This window comes from Seriola dumerili, unplaced genomic scaffold (assembly GCF_002260705.1).
Source record: "Seriola dumerili isolate Sdu_G_001 unplaced genomic scaffold, Sdu_1.0 BDQW01000177.1, whole genome shotgun sequence".
Lineage (NCBI taxonomy): Eukaryota > Metazoa > Chordata > Actinopteri > Carangiformes > Carangidae > Seriola > Seriola dumerili.
This window is the reverse complement of record NW_019174432.1, coordinates 1,593,299-1,615,555: the sequence shown is the minus strand read 5'-3', so window position 1 is coordinate 1,615,555 and position 22,257 is coordinate 1,593,299. Positions and strand designations below refer to the sequence as shown.

The 22,257-nt window shown below is 39.2% G+C and overlaps 2 protein-coding genes across 4 annotated transcripts; one reads left to right on the top strand and one right to left on the bottom strand.

Annotated features, from left to right (window-relative positions):
* Nucleotides 1-3,140: 3,140 nt before the first annotated feature.
* On the top strand, nucleotides 3,141-15,143 carry ascc2 (activating signal cointegrator 1 complex subunit 2). The gene is made up of 19 exons (XM_022752817.1): nucleotides 3,141-3,233; nucleotides 4,578-4,685; nucleotides 4,823-4,981; nucleotides 5,708-5,881; nucleotides 6,093-6,222; nucleotides 6,363-6,430; nucleotides 6,664-6,777; nucleotides 7,391-7,503; nucleotides 7,613-7,687; nucleotides 7,780-7,884; nucleotides 7,978-8,046; nucleotides 8,405-8,479; nucleotides 8,852-9,047; nucleotides 10,066-10,262; nucleotides 10,747-10,866; nucleotides 11,039-11,263; nucleotides 11,446-11,536; nucleotides 12,047-12,138; nucleotides 12,578-15,143. Exons 2-19 carry the CDS (start codon nucleotides 4,602-4,604, stop codon nucleotides 12,747-12,749), a joined length of 2,259 nt encoding a protein of 752 aa, XP_022608538.1. The 5' UTR covers nucleotides 3,141-3,233; nucleotides 4,578-4,601; the 3' UTR covers nucleotides 12,750-15,143.
* Nucleotides 15,144-15,214: 71 nt separating this feature from the next.
* On the bottom strand, nucleotides 15,215-21,143 carry rnf215 (ring finger protein 215). Of its 3 annotated transcripts, none has more exons than XM_022752786.1 (10): nucleotides 20,764-21,143; nucleotides 19,621-19,773; nucleotides 19,400-19,471; nucleotides 19,115-19,200; nucleotides 18,319-18,373; nucleotides 18,094-18,198; nucleotides 17,030-17,146; nucleotides 16,382-16,525; nucleotides 15,903-16,005; nucleotides 15,215-15,282 (listed from the first exon to the last, which is right to left on the bottom strand). In XM_022752786.1, the coding sequence occupies exons 1-10, from the start codon at nucleotides 21,001-21,003 to the stop codon at nucleotides 15,260-15,262; spliced, it is 1,098 nt and encodes a 365-aa protein (XP_022608507.1). In that variant the 5' UTR covers nucleotides 21,004-21,143; the 3' UTR covers nucleotides 15,215-15,259. The 3 variants fall into 3 exon arrangements, with proteins under 3 accessions (XP_022608507.1, XP_022608508.1, XP_022608509.1); XM_022752787.1 differs by having other exon boundaries at nucleotides 20,782-21,143; XM_022752788.1 differs by lacking the exon at nucleotides 18,094-18,198.
* Nucleotides 21,144-22,257: the final 1,114 nt, after the last annotated feature.

Here is a 22,257-nt window from a genome sequence, read left to right as displayed (position 1 = left end):
AATAAGCATCTGTTGTGGATAAAAAAATAAATACCCAGCGATCTTTTTGAAGAGTCAGTAAGATCAGTTAAAAACACTTATTGCTGCTCTGATTGTCATTAAAGATTCAAAATCAACAAAATATTTTTAACTGTTTTTCCCCAAGTTGTGGCGCACGCTGGGACTGCGTTTGACTACGACCCCGTAGTTCCAACAAAGGGAAACAATTAGTTGATTAATTGTTAACCTAACCTGCAAGTATTTCAGAAATCGAGTAAATATTGAAATGATTTTTTAAGCAAAACTGCTCACTGGTTCCAGCTGCTCAATGTCTATTTGCTGTCTGTTTTCTACTGGTTGTAGGGTATGATAGTAACTGAATATCTTTGGGGGTTTTTTCCATGTTCATTGAACAAAACAAAACATTTGAGTATTCGCTTTAGAGAACTCATGATCAAGAATCTTTTTTTCTATTTTCTGATATATCATGGATTAGATGACTAATCAATTAAACAAGAAAATGTTCTTTTCCTGATTCAACATGACGATGCTGCCGTGCACAAAGCCAGGTCCATAAAGAAATGGTTTTCCCAGTTTGATGTGGAGGAACTTTAGGCCACATCTGTGAATGGGAAGCCAGCGTCCAAAAACCTGGTAGAGTGGAGGCGGATTATAGCAGCAAATTAATGCTAACGTTTTGGAATAAGTTGTTCAGCATTGATCTATTGATACAATGTTTGGGTGTCCACATACCTTTGGCCATGTAGTATGATTTAAATGTGAGGGGAACTGGTGAAAAACGGTTTATGATCTGTAAAGTTTGATCGTTAACCGGAGCATTCAGGGGAATGTGACTGGTTTCACTTCTGTGAACTCTTTAACACGTGTTGTTGAGGATGAAACGGACGTTTACATCATAGTTTGTGCCACTGTGTACACTACACATCAGTGTAAGTCTGGTGGGTCCACATTTACTCATATCTCACAGATCTGTACAATATTCAATCTTCAGTGCAGGGTGAGTGGTCCGTTACCAGAAGCCACGAACTTTTACTTAGATTCAATGTCAGTATAGATTAGAGCTGTAGAATATTATTTATTAGAGATAGAAACTGGAAGAAATGGTTGGCTGTCACTTAATATAGGCCTACTGAAAAAAAAAAAAAAAGATTTCTGTTATTGCTGGATGGAAAAGGCAAGCCATTAAAATGGGTACCATGTGGTACAGTATTACTGCTGCTTGATGGGTATGATGTATGGGAGTTTATTTATTGTTTTTTGAGCCATAAAATATTTATTTTATGCTTTACACCCAAGAGAAAGTATTTGTGTTAGCTTTACACCACAAGCCATGGAAGCAGACAAAATCCATTCTTTGTGTTTGTCGTCATTTATTTTTGTTTCAGTATTTTACTTTGAATAAATGGGACATCTGCCAGATTATATACTAAGCTCTTATTGCATTGCACATTTTTAGCTTTATGTTAAAAACTGAAGCAAGAGCATTTACACAAAGGGAGAGATGGAGTTTCTGGTCAGTTATGATAATCTAACCTTGCAGTGTTCAGTTCAGACACAAACCAATAAACCAGATAATAAATTCATGACTCACACAAACAATAAACAACAGCAACATTAGTTGTTGCAAAGCTTCAACCAACCAACCCAAAAGCAAACCAATGACTGACTATCTGAAGATTTTAATAATTTATCGATGCTCTTTCAGACATGCAATGCATAATTTTAAAGAATATTGTACTTAATGTAAATCATGTCAATCCTCATCAGCCTTCTCTGTGTATCATGGGAATCCTTTTTTTTTTTATAAACATAATTTTCCAAGAAAATCACATGTCAAGTGTCATTATTGAATGATATTGTGTCCAGTTACAATCTCAGTAGTTTAATGAAGATGTGATTAGATATTTACTTGGATATATCCTTGTGCAAATGAACTGCTCTTCATATAGTCCTCTGTTAAAACAAATCTGTTTTCAGGTCTTTTATTCAATATTGACATTTTTAGGTTATAAAGTTGGGAGATAAGTTATTTCAAAAAGAGATGTTTCTCAGAAGTAGATGTTAACCCTAACCCTAAGAGATGAGCATTTGTCAGCATTTAGTCCTGCATTCAAAATTATATTCAAGTAAAAGCACATAAGTATTTGCAAACAGTGGTGGAAAACAACTTAATACATTTACTTGAGTACTCAATTTTGAAGTACTTGCACTTTACTTAAGTATTTCCATTTGCAGCTCTATACCACTCCACTACAGTCCAGAGGCAAGTATTGTCTTTTCACTCCACTTCATTTATTTGACAACTTCAGTTGCTTTGCAAGTTAAGTTGAACAATTTAAGTGATGTACACATTTATAATCAAAATAAAAAGATATATTACTTTAAAATGGGCCTTTTCGGTTTAATGAGTACTTCTACTTTTGGTATTTTAAGTGCATTGATAGTACATGACATATTTTGTATTGTTAATCTTAATCTGCAAAGTTTGAAGTTACCAAACAACAACAACAAAAAAAAGACTGGACTTTCATTGTCCACCACTGTGGATAAGGTGCAGGAGATGGATGGAAGCAATAAAGTTTTGTCAGTCATGTCTAAAGTCTAGACTTTGACTTCAGTTTCACTGTGGTAGTCTCTTTTTCTTTTCTTTTTTAACCAAAGGAAATATACAGTAATCCAGGTAAGGCAACAGCACATCAAACCTGAATTTAAATGACATTATAACAAAAGGTGAATATAAAAACAATGAAAATGTTAAAAGATAAAAGAGAAAAACAGGCACGGGAGTACATAAATACACAATATTAGCATACTCAGTCAGAGGTGATAGGGGGGAAGAAAAACATAATTTTCTAAAAGCTTATTACTCTTTTTGTTAATTTAACTGGGTGATTTGAATAGAGAGGGAGTAAAATTGTGAAACTTTAGGGATGGATTTGGCAGATGTCTGCTTGAATTATAGTTTCACTGTGGTAGTTCATATAATTCTCTTTTTTGTGTCATATAATTTTACGTAAACACTTGGATAACATAGGCACCGCGCTGGTGCTGCCCTGCTCCCTGGTGTCGACAGGGGGCGGTAAACACAGCCAGGTGTAATCTTATTGCACCTGCGTCACTTCCGCTCCCAACAACACAGATGATGAGGAAAACGTTTGGAAATTGAAACTGTGAAAAGCTACGACGACATCGATGAGATGGCTTGAAAGAGTCACAGATAGTCACATTCAGAGGTGAGCATATTTATTAACTATTTATTAACTCGTTACAAGAAGACTGACGACACGATTATAAAGTCAACGGCTGGTTAAGTTAGCCACGTTATGTCAACGTTAGCCGCTCTCCATTCATTAACGTGCTGTCGCGTCTGTTGAGCAGGTTACCTCAGCTGAAAACGCAGGTTTTAAGTCAGAAATATGCAAATTAACTACACGCCATTAAACTTAATGACCTACGAAAGCTGTAGTCTGTAACAGGTTACTACTTGACTTTGCATACCAGCTGTTAACCAGCTAACTAACCAGAGTGGCTGTTGGTAGCTGAAGTTTTTCAGACGTTGGTTATGGCTGCTGTTACGTGGTATCTGCAGATCTTGAAAAGACCTCAGGAGATATTCAAAAGGTTTAAATTTCATTTACTGAAGCCTTGAATGTTTCTTCTAGCCTCCTGTCGACTGTAGCATTTTTAAAGTGATTTTTAAAGCTGTCAGGAGACTTATACACTCATAAACTTATAAAGTGAAACTGGTGTGTGAGGTGTGTCATGCCCCCCCCCCCTCCAAAAAAAATGTAGTACCAAAACAATGAAAGAATGGTGAGAGTGGATAATGTTAATTTTCTTTCTTTAATAAAAGGTCTTTAGTATAGAGCTACAAAAGTCAAATAATCAATCCATAGAAGATTAATCAGCAACTATTTGGATAATTTTTCAAGCCTAAATGATCAAAATCAGTAGTTGAAGCCCTACTTGAAAATTTTTCCAGGCCTGCTGTCGACAGTAAAAATTTTATTATGATTTCTTAAAAGGCTGTCAGGAGACATTATACACCGTTATAGACTTAAAGTGAGACTGCTGTGAAGGGAGGATATTCTTATTATTATCTTATTATTATTTGATCTTATACCTAGTAATACCAAGATGAGGATCACTGATGTCAATACTCATATCGATACTGAAGCTAAATGAAGCCAATGATTCATAATTTTTCAAGCAGAAAGTCTAGTCGAGTAGTCCTCTGGTTCCAGCTTTCCCAATGAGTGGGCCTGCTGCTATTCTCTTTTTTATATCATTGTGAGCTGAAGACCTCACCGTGGAACCTATGATCGGCATTTTACCTGTTTTATAGAGAAATTAATCAGTAATGGAAATATCCATCATTGTTTAGCTACTGGTGCACCTTAGTTATAAAGAGTTACTAAAGCTTGTTGTGGTCTGTGATTGAACAGGTACAATAATTTACTATTTAAAAAGTGTAAATGTAAAACAATGCACCTCAAACACCTACAATTACACTGAAATGACTTATATACAGAAGCATAATCTAGTTTGAATTTTGTTGTGTTGGAATGATTTGGTAGAAAAAAACTAGAGAAGGTGAAGCCATGGCCTGTGCCCGAGTGCCACTGGATGAGCAGCAGGTGACTGAGCCTGGCCCGCTGGGAAAAGACCACACACTGCCTGCGCTGGTGAGTCAGCTCTCCTCATGCTGCTATGCAAATTTGTCAGTAGACTCCCGACAACAGTCTGCGGTGCCACCTCCCAACCACCTCGCACAAAGACCAGTTTATTAGAATCAACCCCTGTGCTTTCTGTTCCACATCAGCACCCAGACCGGAAGGAGGATCGCTGTTTTGTGCCTTACAAGCCTCCACCAGAGGACGGCTCTCCTGCTGAGGTGGAGGAGTTTTTGGAATATGCCAGATTCATCATAGAGGACCTGGAGTGGCTGCTCGCACTGCCCCACGATAAGTTCTGGTGCCAGGTAAGGGACTGTTAACATGTGAGCATCTCGCTGAGCCGTATTTTCTTTTCTGGTATTTAGCCACAACTTTCTACTGAAGCCAGAAATAATGTAAAATCCTATTTAGATTCAGTGACCAGAAGCCTGCAGGAAATGGTGTGGATGGATGCAATGGGTAAAAATCATAATGCAACACAATATAACATATTATGTAAATCAATGAAGAACAGATAATACAACAAACAGAATAAAACAAATGTGACCATGTGTAGTAGCTGTTTTGAGTAAAACAAGCATACCCTGTAGAATAAGGGAAAAAACATGAAAGACAAACAGGACAAAGTAGAAATAAAATAGAACCTTATTATAAAATACATGGGGTAGCTATTTTTATTATAACATTATTAGGAATATTTTTGTTATGCTATATATGTTTCTTTATATAATTCCCCTTAGTAATTATTAGTTGTAAGACTCAAAAGAGGAGATTTATGTCAGTAATTTTAACCACTCAGTCAAAACAAGCTTTATTTGACTCTTCCAGTGCGGGAGAACAATCCTTAAAACGGCAGTAAAGCTTACCAACGCATCCACGTTTGGACGGAGAGATGGCTAAACACAGCTAGAGAGATTCTGGTGGTGATTTATTCAACTGCTCTCCAAGTGCTCTCTCTCTCCCTCTCTCTCCCTTTTCTTCTTGTAAATGATCTCCCTCCTTACTCTGCTGTGCTTTGTCTTTTCCTCCAGGTGGTATTTGACGAGTCCCTGCAGAGGTGCCTCGACTCGTACCTGTGTCACGCTCCTCGGAGCCTCGACCTCACTGCCCTGCCCTCCTCCCCGACAATGGCGGAGATGCAGCGCTCCGTCCACAGGTCGGTCTTCTTGACTTTCCTGAGGATGGCCACACATAAAGAGTCCAAGGTAGGAGCATAAAAAAATAATAATCTACTTTTTCACTGCAATTACTAGTTGTTATAGTAGCATCTGTCAACTGATTTGACGTTACAGTTGCTTGGGAACTTTATGCTTTTCCAGCAATAGTATTGTTAGCGTGAATTCCAAGTGTGAAGCCTTGATATACAGTAAAACCTGTTGCCTTCCCGTGGGTTGTTGTGTGCTTTTCGCCCCTCAGGATAACTTCCTCACCCCGGCTGTGTTTGGAGAAATTATCTATGACAACTTCCTGTTTGACATTCCCAAAATTTTGGATCTGTGTGTACTCTTTGGAAAGGGCAACAGCCAGCTGCTGCATAAGATGATAGGTGAGCTGCTTTTGCAGGCTCTCTACCTGGGCAGTGTAGTATGTTACGAAAAGAAATGTATCCAATATATTGAAATTTAAAGTTGTTTTAGCTGTTATGTCCTGTGTTTGTTAATCTTGTTAATTCTCATGTCCTTTCAGAGAACATCTTTACCCAGCAGCCGTCATACTACAGTGACCTGGATGAGACAGTGCCCACTGTGTTACAGGTGAAAAGAAAGTTTAAAGATACAACTTTATATTTATATGGAAAGTGTAAGATTGGTTAAAGATATGTTAGAGTTATTGTTAGAGTTATTTTAGGTTTTCCAAAGAGTGAATTGAAAACACTTCAGACTCAAAAATGATATAATATTTAGAGTAAGTTGTAAATGTTTTCTCTGAGATTATGGTTTATTATCCTCCTCTCTTTCTGTTTCCTTTTATTCCTCATCGACTTCAGGTGTTTGACTCAGTCTTAGACAAATGTGGTCTTCAGTGTGAAGGAGCCACTGCCATGGAGCCCATGAAGCTGAATGCACATAAACAGCCCACTGCCATGACCATGAGCCAGCAGGTCAGACAGACACACACATCTATGTAGCAATATCCAGGACTAATGTCTTGGTCTGAATCCATTCTTGAATATTAATGTCTACTCCAGTTAAGCTAAAAAATACTTGGCCTGTTTCATTAAATTCTCCTTTAAGGTAAATGTATAGTATTTAAAGGTGAATATCCTAACCTCAGACAGGTAATCTGTATGTTTATTAGCAGTCTACAGTTAATAAACATACTGTATAATGCTGATTTAGTCTGTGCTTGTACCAGAAATAAGAAATCTTCCCATAAAGGGTAAAAACATCAGCGTAGTCTTTATATGTAACGGGTTATTTTGGCTTTGACGCACCTTTCTTATACTGATTAAACTTTTATGTAAGATACATCTTCAGGTCTCATTTTTCGAAAATGCGGAGAGATGATCAACTGCTCTACTCACTATAATCAAATCTCAAATTTTGAAAATCCCAAAATCTTGACTATGTAAACTATGTAAGTCTTTCTAAATGGAGGAAAACTTTAACCTGAGTATGTCTGCTTGACTTCTCTGTGTTTGTAAATGTGTGAGTGACACTGGAGCTTCATGCACTGTCATTGATGATGTGTTTTTCTTTTCTTTTCTGTCCCAGGAACTTGCAGATATAATTTTGTACCTGTGTGACTCGACTACCACCATCCATGCCTTCCTGGACATCTTCCCTGCAGCCTGCTCCACCTTCCACTCCCACGGCTTCCTCAGCAGGTAGATGCAGGGAGAACGTAGCTCTCAACCGACAGCATCACCTCTCAACTCTTGACAGCCTTGTCTGCATGAAACCTTTTCACGATAATTTTGTCTTTCCTCCCGGCAGACTGACCTCATTTTATGAGACCACTGTGCCTGACCTTGAGAAGGCGCTGAGGAAGAGAAACTTTGATGATAAAGGGTGAGAATACATTAAATACAGTTAAAAGAGAAATGCACAATCCAAAAAGACCCACTGGCTGATGATAAATAAATTCCCAAACCCTCCTCTAGTCTTCAGGACGACTTGTGGAAGAGGTTGTCCCACTCCTGTCGCAAGATGGTGGAGACAGCTCACCTGCTGCTGCACCACACCTGCCTTCAGCCGATCCTGGAGGGGTGAGCTCTCAACAGCCTCTCAACATGCATCGTAGCAGGATTAGCATTACACGTTAATACAAATATTAATTCTGCACGTTTGTTGCCTTGCAGGAGAGAAAACATGCAAACATTTGCAGAGGAACTACTACAACATTTCACATCTTTTTTACCTGAGAAAAGGTGAGACCAGTTAAGATCTGTGAGGCCATTTGTTGTAGATAGATTTATCATATTTGTAGCAGTAGCATCTGCCAGTTTTTGCCCTTTCATTAAATTGTACACAATGTCTAATGTGAATGTATCTGGAATTCCTGACATGGAGGATGTATTGAACATGTCCACTTGACTGTTTGGTTTTCATATTGTAGCTTGAGTGCCAGACTTAAGCTCAATAGCTATACTTATTTATTAGCATGTTTGACTTCGCTTGTCACAGAGTCTTAATGAACAGGAGAATAAAATGATAAAATGTCTGAGAATGAGAGTTATGATGCACACAGGCTAAACTTGACTTTTGAGCGGCTGGTTGTCGTTTCAGGTTCTTGTCGGACTACGATGAGCAGTTCCCGCTCAGTGACGACATCAGCCTCCTGCAGCAGGCTCTCCCTGTCATGTATCCTTCAGCTTTACAGCACTAACTTTGTACAAACAGATTTTTATGGCTAGTAACAGTCTGCAAGAAGTGACACCTACAATTAAGATTTCTAGATGAAGATGGGGAGTAAACTCTGTGCACCTATTTCCAATAATATTTATAATATTTAATGCATGTAGCCAAAATCAGCACACACATCACATGGAAAGAATTAAAGGGGACTCATGAAAGGAATAAATTTATTGTTTTTGTACCTGAAGAGCCTCTTCTACTTCTCTGTTAAAGTGCCATCAATTTTTCTATGAGATGGTTTTAAAGCTAATCAGAAATGTATTCCTGTAAAATGAGTAGTGTCACTTAGTTTCTTCTTTAACCCCGGGTTTCTATCAGTGATGAGACCAGGACGTCCTACCTGCTCCAGGGGGTGGAAAGTGCCTGGGACAGCGTGGGACGACGGAGAACACAGAGCCAGATTCAGCCTAAAGCTCCTTCGTTGTTGTCAGCCAATCAGGGAGCAGTGGGCTGGGCTGGAGAGAGACTGAAGGGAGCGGAGGCCATGTTGGATGTTCCCGGAAAAGGAAATAACGTGAGTTGTGTGATTATTAGTTAATGTATTACAGGCAGCTCAGTGTCCTCTATTCATCCTCACTGGTAACCAGCTGAAGGAATCACACACAATGTTATCTGCTTATTAAGATACGTTGAGGTAAAATGTAGGTCGGCAGTTAGTTAAAACAGTTAGTTTTATTATTGATTAATCTGATTATTTTCTTGATTTATCATTGTATTTATAACATATTAGAATGTAGTGAAAAGCACCTGTTTATAATTTCCCACAGATCAAAGTGACATTTTCAAATCTTTGACCAGTGGTCCAGAAAGCAGACATGTTCAGTTGACTGTCATGTATGATGAAGAAAAGCTAAAACCAAAATTTGGAGTTTTGGCTTAAAAGAAACTGACGAGCTAAAACAATTTTTTCTACTGTCAAGATAGTTGCTGATAGATTTTCTGTAGCTCTACTAATCGATGCAGTTTTACCAAAAATGTTGCAGCAAACAACAACAACAACCATTATTTCTGTAGCACCTGCCATGCATCAGAGTACTTTACACATAAAATGCATTAAACAAAATTGAATTAAAAAAGAATTAATGTTTGCAAACAAGCAGTTTAAGATGCATTAAAACTGCAGAATAAATGAAAAACTTTTCAGTAAGACTCAATAAAACTGAGCTGCAAAAGATACAAAAATTTAAACACCAGACAGTTTTGATGTTGGGAATCTCCGTTCCACAGTTTTACCTGCTGGGACCAGTGAGGAGACAAAAAATGGCTCAAGGAATAAAACAAACAGGAGCAGTTTGTTAGGACAGGAAAGTTTTTTATATAAGGCATAAAAAACGTAATAAAAAAAGAAAGAATACAAGTAATAGTTTCAGAGCATTTACAGGAAGAAATCAATGGCCATAAATTTCAGCTGAATGATATAAGTGTAGACTTCAAACTAGCTACAAATCTTGGGAAAAACAAGACAGAGAGACGACTCAACCCGACTTTGACGGTGTACTTTTTTCATTGTGTGTGTGTGTGTGTGTTTTCAGGGCGTGGTGTGTCCGCTGAGCGCGGCGGAGCTGGAGTCTCTGCTGTCGTGTATCAGGGACCTGCTGCCTGACTTGGGCGAAGGCTTCCTGCTGGCCTGTCTGGAGGAGTACAACTACAACTCTGAGCTGGTCATCAACAACATCCTGGAGGACCGGTTAGCGCCCAGCCTGGACAAACTGGACCGATCCATGCCAAGGTGACACAATACACTGAGCTTCACATATAATATGGAATATATTTTTTGTACCAAGTGGATAGTTAGGCTGAGATTCTCCTGTGTACAGTTCCAGTAAGTGTTTTAAATTTTTGTTCGGCTTTCAGTGACAGTATTAAGTAATTTTCTTTAAAGGAGTCTGTTATTCATTTTCTTTCATATCACACCCAGCATTATCCTGCTGAGTAACTAAACTAAAAAAACATGATTCAAGCCTTAAGCTATAGAAGCTTCTCTTGAATACAGACATAGTTACAGTCACCACTTTGTAATGATAAACCTAGACACCTGACAAATCCTGCTGTATACAAACATTCGTTGTGTTTTTACTCTCTGTATCTTTGGGCCACAGCTTTAGTTGACTATGGATTACAAAACTGTGCAGATCATTTCGGGTAAACGGAGCAGATACTATCAAAGTTTATACCATCATGTTTGACCATGTGCTTTTTTTTCCTCTTCCCAGGCCTGTGAAGGAGGAGCTTCCAAGTGTCCTGAGCAACAGATCCGGCGTGTTTGATGATGATGAGTTTGACATCTTCCGCAGGGACCAGGTGGACATGTCCCGCATCTGGAAGGGCCGGAGGTAAAAAGCACAAACGATATGCTCACTAATCAAAAATTAAAAATCCCTGGACTCCTTTTGTGTACTTGCGGTTGCACAATTTGCCTTAAACTCAGCTTTAAAACTTGAAAAGAAAGTGAAGAACAGGTGAGATCGTATTCAGTCGAGTCTCCATGTTTCCTGACTCCTGCAGGAAAGGTGAGAACATTCGAGAGATGCTCAACGACAAGCAGCACATAGCGGAGCAGAGAGCTCGTTATCAGGCCTACGAGACGGTGGTGGACGAGGTCGTCATTGAACCCGGGGAGTCTGCAGCCACGTACGGCCTGGACGACTACGACGACGAGTACGACGACACCTACGACATGAACCAAGTGGGAGCTAACGACCTGGACGGAGACAGCTTACTGAACAGAAGGTGAGTCACAGTTGGGTTTTTGGTGTCTGTGTCTTTAATCATGACACAACAAAGTAGAATTTAATTAGCACCTTTTAATTTTGACAGGATCTGTTCTAAATTTGGAATTCCTCTTGTAGAGGATGCTAATTGCATTCAGTTCACCTTTTTCATTCTCACTTTGTGTTCCCGTTCTCCTGCAGGCCTTTCACAGTCCCACAGGTGTTGAGAAAAGGAAACAAACCAGAGGATGAGGAGGAGGGTGAAGATGACGAGGAGGAAGAGACTTTACAGGTACTGAAATTGTTCCAGAACAGTGTTTTTGACCCATGATAAGGTTTTTTCTGTAACATTTATTTATTTTTAACCACTGTTTCAGGATTATTTACAAGATTATTTTTGTAGATTGAATTGAAACCCTTTGAATAACACACTTAAAAATAAAACACTTAAAACAGTTTTATTACACATTTCTCAATGATTTTCAATCAGCGGACAGCGCATGCTTGTCTTCACCTCATGAGAAGTCATTGATTTCAGTTGGAAATTCGGACTATTTTACAAGGGAACCTCTATTATGCCAAGTTATTACATATGTAAAGATTTATTACATTTTCCAAATTAATATTTAGCAGAGAATATTTGTTTTTCAAACGTTACCTGACAAGTTTCAGGTAACTTTGTGATCCTGATCTTTTGGAATGAAATACTTTAGCTACAAATGTGCGGTGTGCATGTTTTGTAGTCTGTTTACCTTTGTGACTTTGGGACTGTGTGTTTACATGTGAATCCATTTGATTTCAGAACAACGTAAACAGGGACCAGTTTGTGCAGGACCCGGCTCTGCTGAGGGAGAGAGCTGAAGCTAGAAGAGCTGCCATGCAGCAAAGGAAAGGGTAAAGACTGAACTCATCTGGCTTTCTTTAGCTTCAAGCTTTTTCTGCTAAAAATAATGACACATTTACACATTTTACCAGCCTGTTTTGTTTCATGTGGACTTTTTCCTTCTGTAAATTGAGGGTTAAAGGTTAGAAAGTGTATATTGTATAGTATCGTATATCAAATGGTAAAAACTTAATGGTAATGAAACAAGATTTGTTTGTTTTTTAAAGAAATTTTGCAATTAACAGATAGAAAAGAACTGAGTGAACAGGGTCTGATCTGTCCATTATAATATAAAGGAAAAAGGAAACGTAAATGTTGTTATTTTTCATGTTAAATGTGTTTTTTTCCCCTAAATTCAGAAGAAAATTGTGACATTTAAAAATTCAGTGGGAAGTTTCCTTTATATTTTTTAAAAATGTTTGTTGATTTCCATTCATTCTTCTCTCCCAGTTTCCGACCAGAGCGTAGCAGTAACGTTGTCGGCCGAGCCAAAGGCCAAGGTCAAACCCTGGAGACGTTCCTGGACCGGCGCAAGAAGGAGGCCAACAAGAGCCGCGTGTCCAACCACAACCGGCGCACCATGGCTGACCGCAAGAGGAACAAAGGCATGATCCCCTCATGACATGTGTGACGGCCTGCTGCTCGAACCAACCGGACTGATGGTAGAAGGGAGAGATGGCAGGAAGGTGGAAGATGTGTGTCGACTGAGTGAATCAGGTTCTGGTGTTGTTCTGGGTCGATCACGCTTCAGCCCTGAGGTCACTGTCTTTGCCTGAGAAGGGAAGCCCGCTGAAGGTTTTCAGTTGCTGGTGAAAAATTGAATTAGTTTACAGACTTTCTTTGGCACTTTAGCCTTTTGTTTTCAGAGGTTGTCAAGCAGAGACTCTGAACATCTACTTTTAGTCTTTGGACTAAATGATTTTCTTTTTATAGCTGATTAAAAACCAAAGTTCTGAGTGTGAGCCAGGGACTGAGGACAAAGAGTAAGACCTTTTATTTTTGCCAAGTAACAAATCAATTTATTATTAAGATCCAGAGTGACTGAATGAAGTTTCTTTGACATCATCATCATCATCAAGTAGACAACTTAGGAATACAAAGGATGAGGGTTTTAGAGAGACTGCCGTTCCTTCTGTAGCTGGAAGAACAATTACTGACCTGGTGATCAAGTCTGGACATCAGCGGCAGACTGTGTTGCTCTCACTACTCACTCTGTGCGAGTAGCTTGTGTGACAGCTGCTTGCATGTAACGTTCAATTGCATGCATGTGATGTCATCCACCCAGTTCACACCACTGTTGTCCAGCCTTCGCAAAAACCAAAACAAAAAATAGTCTAGAGACGCTATGACCATCTCGTTATGATGCTGTGGTGTTTGTTTTTGGAAGCACATGCTGTACAGAGGCGCCTCGCGTCTCTCACACTAGCTGTAGGGAAACCACCTACATGTTGCCATGCACAGACTATTTTCTATGAAGAGAACAGATCTATCGGAGCATTTTGTAACAAAAAACACACATGTAATTTGCTTTTTGGAGTTGACATTGCAAAAAAAAAAACAAAAAAAAAACAAACCATAAAATAAATACCATAATACTATGTTTTTGACATCCTTTGTCTTTGGCTCATCACTCACAGGATGCAAAAAACAAAAAAAAATCAAGTGGATTTGACTTTTTCCTTTAGCAGTAGAATGTGTTGACTTCAATGTACAGCTGCACAGTTAGACCTTAAATTATTTTCCTCAATGTTGAGATGACAATTGTTTATCTTGATTGTTGACCCACCTTTGGTAAGTTTTAAATTGTCCTGCACAAGGACATTTGACAGAAAATTACCTCCGATTTCACACAATTTTCCTGTGCTGTGATGTAGATTCTTAACTGTATGTAAACATATAGTTTACACATCCTTCTGCAAAATTCTGATATTTTGACAGTTTTTGGAGAAATTTGTTAATTTGCTCTTATTTCTTTAAATGGAAACTCAGCACTGGAATCAGGCAGTTGCTTTCAAGTACAAAATTTGAACTTCAATTATTATGATCAACTGTGAAGCTTTATGTCAGAGGAGTAAGAGAACGCATCATGTTCGTCACATGATATGAGATGCACATTCTTGTCTGTGTGACTCTGCTGTCAGAAACAGACTTCTTCACACAGACCTAAAGATAAAAATAAATCAAAGAGGTGAAAATCCAACGAAGCTGAGGCCACAGACTCCACAAACTACTCGTGTAACACCTCTATCTCTGTCAGCGCAACTACAACTGAATTAGCTACGGTTCCATAAACATGTCAAGTTTCAAAGTATAACTCAGGAGGTGTGTTTGTGGTTTCTCTCAGTCTGCATTGAAGTAATAAGGCAAGTTAAGGACAAGTGCAAAGACTTTTTTTTCCCCACATCTGCTACCAACTGTGGCACAGTTAATTCTGCACTACAACTACAGAACCTCTACAACTAACACTTAATTGTGAATCATGAGTTTGGACACGAGATGATATCAGTCACGTTTTAACTCAGTTAGTCCACTTAATAAGTTGGTTATTGACATCATTTGGACCTAAAGTGAACGTTGACACTGGCCAGTCATTCAATACGTACGTGTTTTAAAATCAGAAAGCACTGAATGTTTGTGCACAAAAAGCTGAGTCATCGTTACCGATTAAAAGCCAAACGATTTGTTGCTCAGCTGTTTGAACAGAACAGAAGGTGTTGGTGTGAAGAGTCACATCTTCACGGCTGTACATCACACATACAAACAAATATTTACACAGCTGTACAGTAACATGATCCCAGGAAGAAATACTGTTCATACACAACAGTACCGGTACAGTAACTTCATAGTATTGTGTTTATACAACCACTGTATACCTGCGAGACCCATCCGAAGGTCAGAGGTCAAAATCCAATTGCTCCACAGTCCGGACTGCCAGTCAACTGCGGTGAAAAGTTTAGATTGGCTCCCACAGTCCATTGCTGGAAGGAGGAAGCGGCGAGGTCAGTAAAGGGGGAAAAAAAAAAAAAAAACACGGCTACTGGAGTGTCACCGAAGACGAGAGCCGATTCCAGAGCTGCTGCTGCTGCTGCTGCTGCTGCTGCTGCTGCGACGGTGGAGGAGGTGAGGCAACCGTTAACTGTCTTTGCAGACGCTGCCTGGGGACGGTTGGAGAAAAACAGATTTTGAGAAACTCATTTGAATGTTGAGCTGACACAATATATAAACTTCTAGATTAGAGAGTCACAGAAAGTTAATCTGCAACAGTTTTGGTAATTGATTTGATAGTTGATTGATTGTAAATGCCAAGATTTTACTGCTCCCAGCCGGTCCATATTTTCTAGTTCTCTTAGTCTTCTATGATATGAAACCCAATACCATAAACCAATATTGCTTTTACCGTTGAGATATAAATTGTGATCATAATAACATGAAAAAAAATTGTTGATTTTGGTTTTGTTACGGGATTAGTTATTAAAAATATATATATATTGCTATTGTGTTTGAGGATTCCTCTTTAATGGTATTTTAAGGTGATAGTATAGTTACGGATGATAAGTTTATTTGCATGAAAACAGTGGTGGAAAGTAACTAAGCACATTTACTCTAGTACCAAACTGAAGTACAATTTAACTAATAGAAATATTAACCAGTGCGTTTTAATGCTAATCATTCTACACTTTCACTTGCAATGGAGTATTTTACTATTCCTTCAATTTCATTAAGTCATGTGTGACAGAGCTGTGTAGCAGTGTGTGATGCTGTGGCGTGAACTCACTGAGGATGCTGCGTTTGCACAGAGGACAGGTGTGTTGCAGCAGCAGCCAGGGGTCGACACAGTCTCTGTGGTACTCGTGAAGACACGGCAGCACCCGCAGACACTGGGGCGACAGCAACACAAGGTGAAGCCAACAGTTTGTATCATACCACATATTCACAATTCATGAGTCATCATATGGAGCAGGTTACAGAAACTAAAGTCGTGGGTATATATTATCATAAGAAATTTGTACCTTGTTTTATTTTATTACCTGTTTCAGATTTAAAGACATGTATTTATTTATGTTTATGTGATCTTATTTTCATTTTCTTTTCATTTATGTAATTTATACTCATTTCATTAATACGTAGTTGTAGCTATCCTTTTATTTAGCCCAGAAAGAGTAGCCGTTACTGGGGATCTAGTTAAATAAGTCACTGCAGAGTCAACCCTGCACTTAAACTGTTATAGGCTTAGTGTCAGGAGTGTCAGCTGACCTGGTTGTTGTTGAACGGCTCCAGACAGACGGCGCAGTTGTCCGTCTCTAGCGGCTGCGACGTGTCACACCAGGGTTTGGGCTGACGATATGTTTTGGTCTTCAGAGACGACATCGTCTTCAGAACGTCCTGTTTGGGAAGGAGCTGAAGAACACAACAAAGGAGAACATCACATGATGTCTTATTGAAATGTCTGAAGGTCAGTGCGCTTCTGTGTGGACACTGACTTCACACCAGTACATGAGCGAGGCTACACTTACAGGACGAGTTCTCCTTTGAGAACTATATGATCTGGTTCTATATGTGCAACACTGGAGAGAATATACTTACACTTCACAGCTTACAGCACATATCAAAAACATCTAAATGTTTCTAACAATAGTGAGAACAGCAGCCAATAAAGAAACAAACTCTCTACCAGTGTGCTTTAATCTCATGAAATGGCTCAAAAACATCCTGAATCTTTGTGCACAGACGTTCAAAAATTACAACCATTATTTATTAATTTTCAGGTGTTCCTATATTTGTAAGTGATTTTAAAAAATGTATTAATTGTATAAAATTGGGAAAAAGACATATGTGCAAAAGTTAATTTTACATATTTATGCTATTCAGCTTTAACTGCACGGGCGCTTCCCTTAACCTTACCTCCAAGTCGTCATTGAGCTGGTGGTCCTGGTGTTGCCAGCGAGCCTGAACGATGACTCCGGTGCTGAGGATCAGAGCCACCAGGAGGACAGTGTCCCACAGCTGCTGCAGGTATTTCTACAGACACAGAGAGAAGAGAGAGAAGCATTGGTACTTGATCATCTGGTGACTTTGCAGTTCATTTGAAAACCTCTCTGTTTATCAGTCTGTCACACACAACTGAGAAAATGCTTCTGGCAAAAGAGAAGAGGAATTGCAAATGAGCCTCTGAGTTCTCACTTTAAAAAAAGTTTAACCACTAATCAGATTTCTGAGAATTGCTTTTCCGAAATATGATTTCTACGATAATCATCCAAATAAACTGATAAATTACTCAGTTTAAACTAAACAAAAACAATAAACCTTAAATTCTTAGCTTCATTCTTGACCTTAGACAAAAATGTGACAAAATCATTTTGACTCAAAAGCCTGGTTCCCAGCCTTTTCCAGACCTTTCAACCACGTCTCACAGTCAAGTTCTCCATGAAAACTGAGCAAACTTCATCCACTAATGACGACTGTGAGATGTGGTTGAAACTGCGGAGAAAACTAGTATGTTGATTATTTTGTCTATACATATAAATATACTGTACCAGTCAAATGTTTCACATTGTGTGTCCAAACCTTTGACTGGTACTTAAAGCTGCAGCAGAGAACAGTTGAGCATTAACATTCACTCAGAGGGAATTAAAAAAAATCTGCATTGCTGTACATGAAAGTAAAATCTACATGACCACTGTGTAGAGACTCCACTAGGACTTATGAACAACACCTCTGTGTCAATTTTAGACATTTAGTTTTGTATTTATTTCATGACGCATTTTATTTCTCACTTGTACGAGTGCCTTCAGGTTGTTTCCCTCTGTGTGTCAGTTTAATTCCTCCTTTAGATTCATGATCATGATAAAACAGTTAAAGAAAAATAAACGTTTCACACACAGCAGAGCAGAGTTCCCTCAGTCCTACAGCAGCTTTAAGAAAACCTGCTAATGAAGCTGATGTTGTGTCCGCTCTGCTCCCCCCACCTGGACCTGTGAGTTGGTCTCTCCCGTGCAGATGACCCCCTGCCACTCTCCGTAGCGCCCGCCTCTCGATCGGCCGCAGCTGGACCATAGCGTGAGCGTGGCTCCCTGCCCGGACACACAGCAGCATGTGCTCACTGTCAGCTCAGCCTGTCATCTGTTCCCTCACCACTGGAGGGTGCTAACAACTGAAAAACACACTGATCAGCTGATTGTTATGGAGCTCACCAGGTTGTCCTGCAAGATGGTCCTGTATGTGATTTTCGCTGTCGCCTGGAGACCCCTGAGGAGAGATCAACTGATATTTAGTGACAATAAAAATCCTCCATCACTATATTTAGAGTTGATACACAGTATAAACTGATAACTGCAAATAACCAGATTAAGATTAAAACATAAACTGAGTTTGCACAATTTGTTTTGATAATGGGATTCATGTACAGTATGAAAGGATGTATGGTGGTTTGCAGGAAACATGATTAACTCCACAAAATACATCACCCTGAACTTGTGGGTTTTTATCACCACTTCATGTTTGGATGACTTATTTTTTTGGACTATGTGCAGAATAAAAACACTAAAACATCTGACTAAGGTGTGTAAAGGCCTTGGGCAGTTGAAGGATTAATCAAAACTCGATTTGCGATTGCTCTGATTTGACATTAACTAGAAAAGGAACATGGCTGTGTACAGACACCTGCTATATCTATAATAATCTACGTAGTTTATTTATTTAAAATTTTTAGACAAAATAAGGTAAATACATCTACATATGTGATTAAAATAAGAACTTTACCATCAAACAACATAGAACTACATTAAAATACAAATTTTAAGCTAGAAAATTTAATACACAGTGGAAACTACATTGTTTAAGTGAATGTTAAAATGCTAAAATCTGGTGCATTTCAAAGCATTGTATGATTCATTAAATAAACTGTATTATCTTGTTTTTATCAGTGATATGAGGGAAAGGTGCATCTGGAAGCAGCAGCAGTATCTGTGACAGTCGGGTGTTATGTACCTGAGCAGAGCTCCAATCAGCTTAGTGACATTTTCAGATGTCTGGATCACAATGATTGGTTTGGAAAGCACCTGAGAAAGGTCCATCTGCAGCAGAAATGACAAACATGAGCTGGACAAACTCCACCTCAGAATATTCTAAATCATCTTCATGTAAAAGCTTATATCTGCACTACTAATACACCAACTGACAGACACACCCACAGAACAGAGCAAAAGACAAAGAGAAAGAAATGAGATCCAAACAGTTACTCTATATTTTCCAGTTACGTTTCTGAATTTTTACCTCACTGACGGTGTTTTGGTTGAGAGCCAGGATGATCAGCGCTGAAGCTCCTAGGACCAAGGCTCGCTTCATCTGGAACAGAGAAAGGTGAATATTACGTTTCAGGAATTTAACTAATTATCTCACTGCTAATGAAGGTCTGTTCTGATCTTTGTCCTGTTGTTGGAAAGGCAGTAAAACATGGGTATAAATAACTGCCAACATGCACCAGCCAAACTCACTTTATTGACCATTGCATCAGCGAAGGACTCCTGGTTCCCAGTGGAGGCTTTGCTGTCATCCATATCGACAGGCACCACCCCGATCCACAGCTCCTGCTCTTTGGCGTCATCCTCCTTTATTTCTCCACTCACCTGCGTCTCCTCATCTTGAACCTGAGGACAGATGACAAGTTAGACATTTCTATTGCAGGGTGGAATTCCTCATATTGTCACATGTAACTTCCCCGTGCTGCAAATGGGTGTTACCTTGCTTTGACAAGTCAAAGCCTCAAAGCAGAAGTTGCCTTGCTCAGGGGCTCCACAGCAGTGACAGTTTAGGGAGGTGAGAGTTGTATTTAAGGGCTGCAACTAACAATTATTTTTGTTATTCTGTTAATCCGCCAATTATTTTGTCAATTACTCGATAAATCATTTGGTCTAGAAAACATCAGAAAGCAGTGTCAACAGTGCCCTCCACTATTTCTTAAAACACAAGGTGACATCATTAAATGTTTGTTTGGTCTGCCCAGTCCAAAACCCAAAAGTATTTGACTGAGGGCACTATACCAGAAAAAGAGTAAAAGCAGCAATATTTGGCATGTTTGCTTGAAAAATGACTTAAACGACTAAACTAAAATTGGGGAATTAATATTCTTTTGATAGACTAGCTGAATAGTTGAATAATCATTGCAGATCTATTGTACTTGTTTGCTTTTTCCATCCACGTTTGCGAACTTCATTAAGAAAAAAAACACTCCACTAAATCGAATTCAAGCCAGAATATTGCCACTGTATTTCCTTTCTTTCTACTTCCAGCTGTGTATCATGCTTTTCCCGTGCAGAGATGTGAATTTAGTGTAATATAATGTTTTTCAGGAGTAAGTATATTTAAAATTAATTCATAAATTGTTTATTCAATTGCAGTTTTATCATGATGTTGAATACTTCAGGTTAATTGGAAAAGCAGAGGTCATTACCTTCAGCTCTGGTAACTTATTTAAGTATGCCGTATTTAAACTAAATTATTGATCTTTTAGTCACAAATTAACTGTTAATGACAATAACCCACTCAGTACTCTATTGTTGGTCAATATCTATCGGTTTTCATCCATATTTACCAAAACATCCAGAACAACCACCCTCAAAACCTGACCACAAAATAACCTCTGCTCTCCGGCTCACCAGGACCAGCTCTCCCTCCAGCTCCTCTCGGTCTTCGGAGCTTCTGCTGCCCCCGCTGGACCCCACCACCTCCCCCTGGAGCAGAGTGCTGACATCGGGTGGCTGCTCCAGGAAAACCTCCACCAAAGCGACCTGCTCCGCCGTCACAAGCAGCCCCGGCCACCGCAGCAGGAGGAGTGGTAACGTTAGCCAAAGACAGCACCAGCAGCGAGCTGAAGCCATGGTCCCAGCGACAACAGAAAGCAAATACAGCTAAAAACTGTAATAAGTACACAAACCTAATCAACTGTCAACCATAATTTTTTGGAGAAAAGCTGCTAGCGTTTTCGTTCGCAAGGTAGCTAGAGCCGTCGAAGAATGTAAACAAGCGAAGGCAACTTCCGGCTCCAACCGGAAGACGAGAGCGGATTATTTTCTCGTCTTCTATTATACCTTAGGGATTTACACGAAGTTATTTTCGACAAAGTAATGTGATTTGACTAGAGGCTCATTTAAAGTACAACAGCACTGGGACGTTTAACCACATGTATCACTCCGCTTTACATGTGTTATTAACCGCTAATTAGCGTTACATTAACGGTCGTTAGCTATCTTATATTGTAACAAACTTTGCAAAGATGAATATATTTGCTCAACATGCTCAACGGCACATGTTTTAAACTACACGGTGAACGTAACCGCTGTAAAGATGAAGACATCATGTAAGTCATTATACAACAGTTAATTCTGACCAAGTAATTTGATTGGGCGAGAGTTTTTTCATGAATGCTGATATAGAGTACAACAGAACTGGGACTTTTAACTACATCTATCACTCCGCTTCACAGGTGTTCTAGTAACCATTAATCAGCGTTATATTAGCGGTCGTTATTTATCTTTGATTGTAACAAACTGCAAAGATGAATATATTTCCAGAGATAACATTTGTATGAAATGTTGTATGGTTGTCAGATGGGGGTGAAGGGAAGGAAAGAAGCCTGGATACTTAGGCGCACTCCTGAGGTAACGAGTAGACAAAGTAGCAAGCTATTGTGCACTGTGTAGGTCAGGAAAATGTTTATCTGTTGCTTGGCAACAGTCCAGTTGCGGAACTATTTGTGTTGGCATTGCCAAATAAATGATGAAATTACATTACAAATCATATAATCTGTTGTTGCTTATTTAACTAATATGACGCTCGTAGAACGGCTGTATAAAAGCAGTATCACAGTCGTGCTGATATTCAGTACAACATCACTGTCGTGTGATACTGCTTAATTGAAGAATTGGAATATGTTCCACTACCAGTTTATACAACCGAAGAAGAATGAAGCAATTTGAGAGAGTACCATCTTGTACTTCCTTCTTCGCTTTAAATCCGTGACTCCGACCTGTTTCTTTTTGCGCTTGCGCACTGCGACACTATCATAACCGCTCAGTAACCAGGACATACGGCTGTAATATGTTAAATTATTTGTTATTATTTGAGCGGCAATA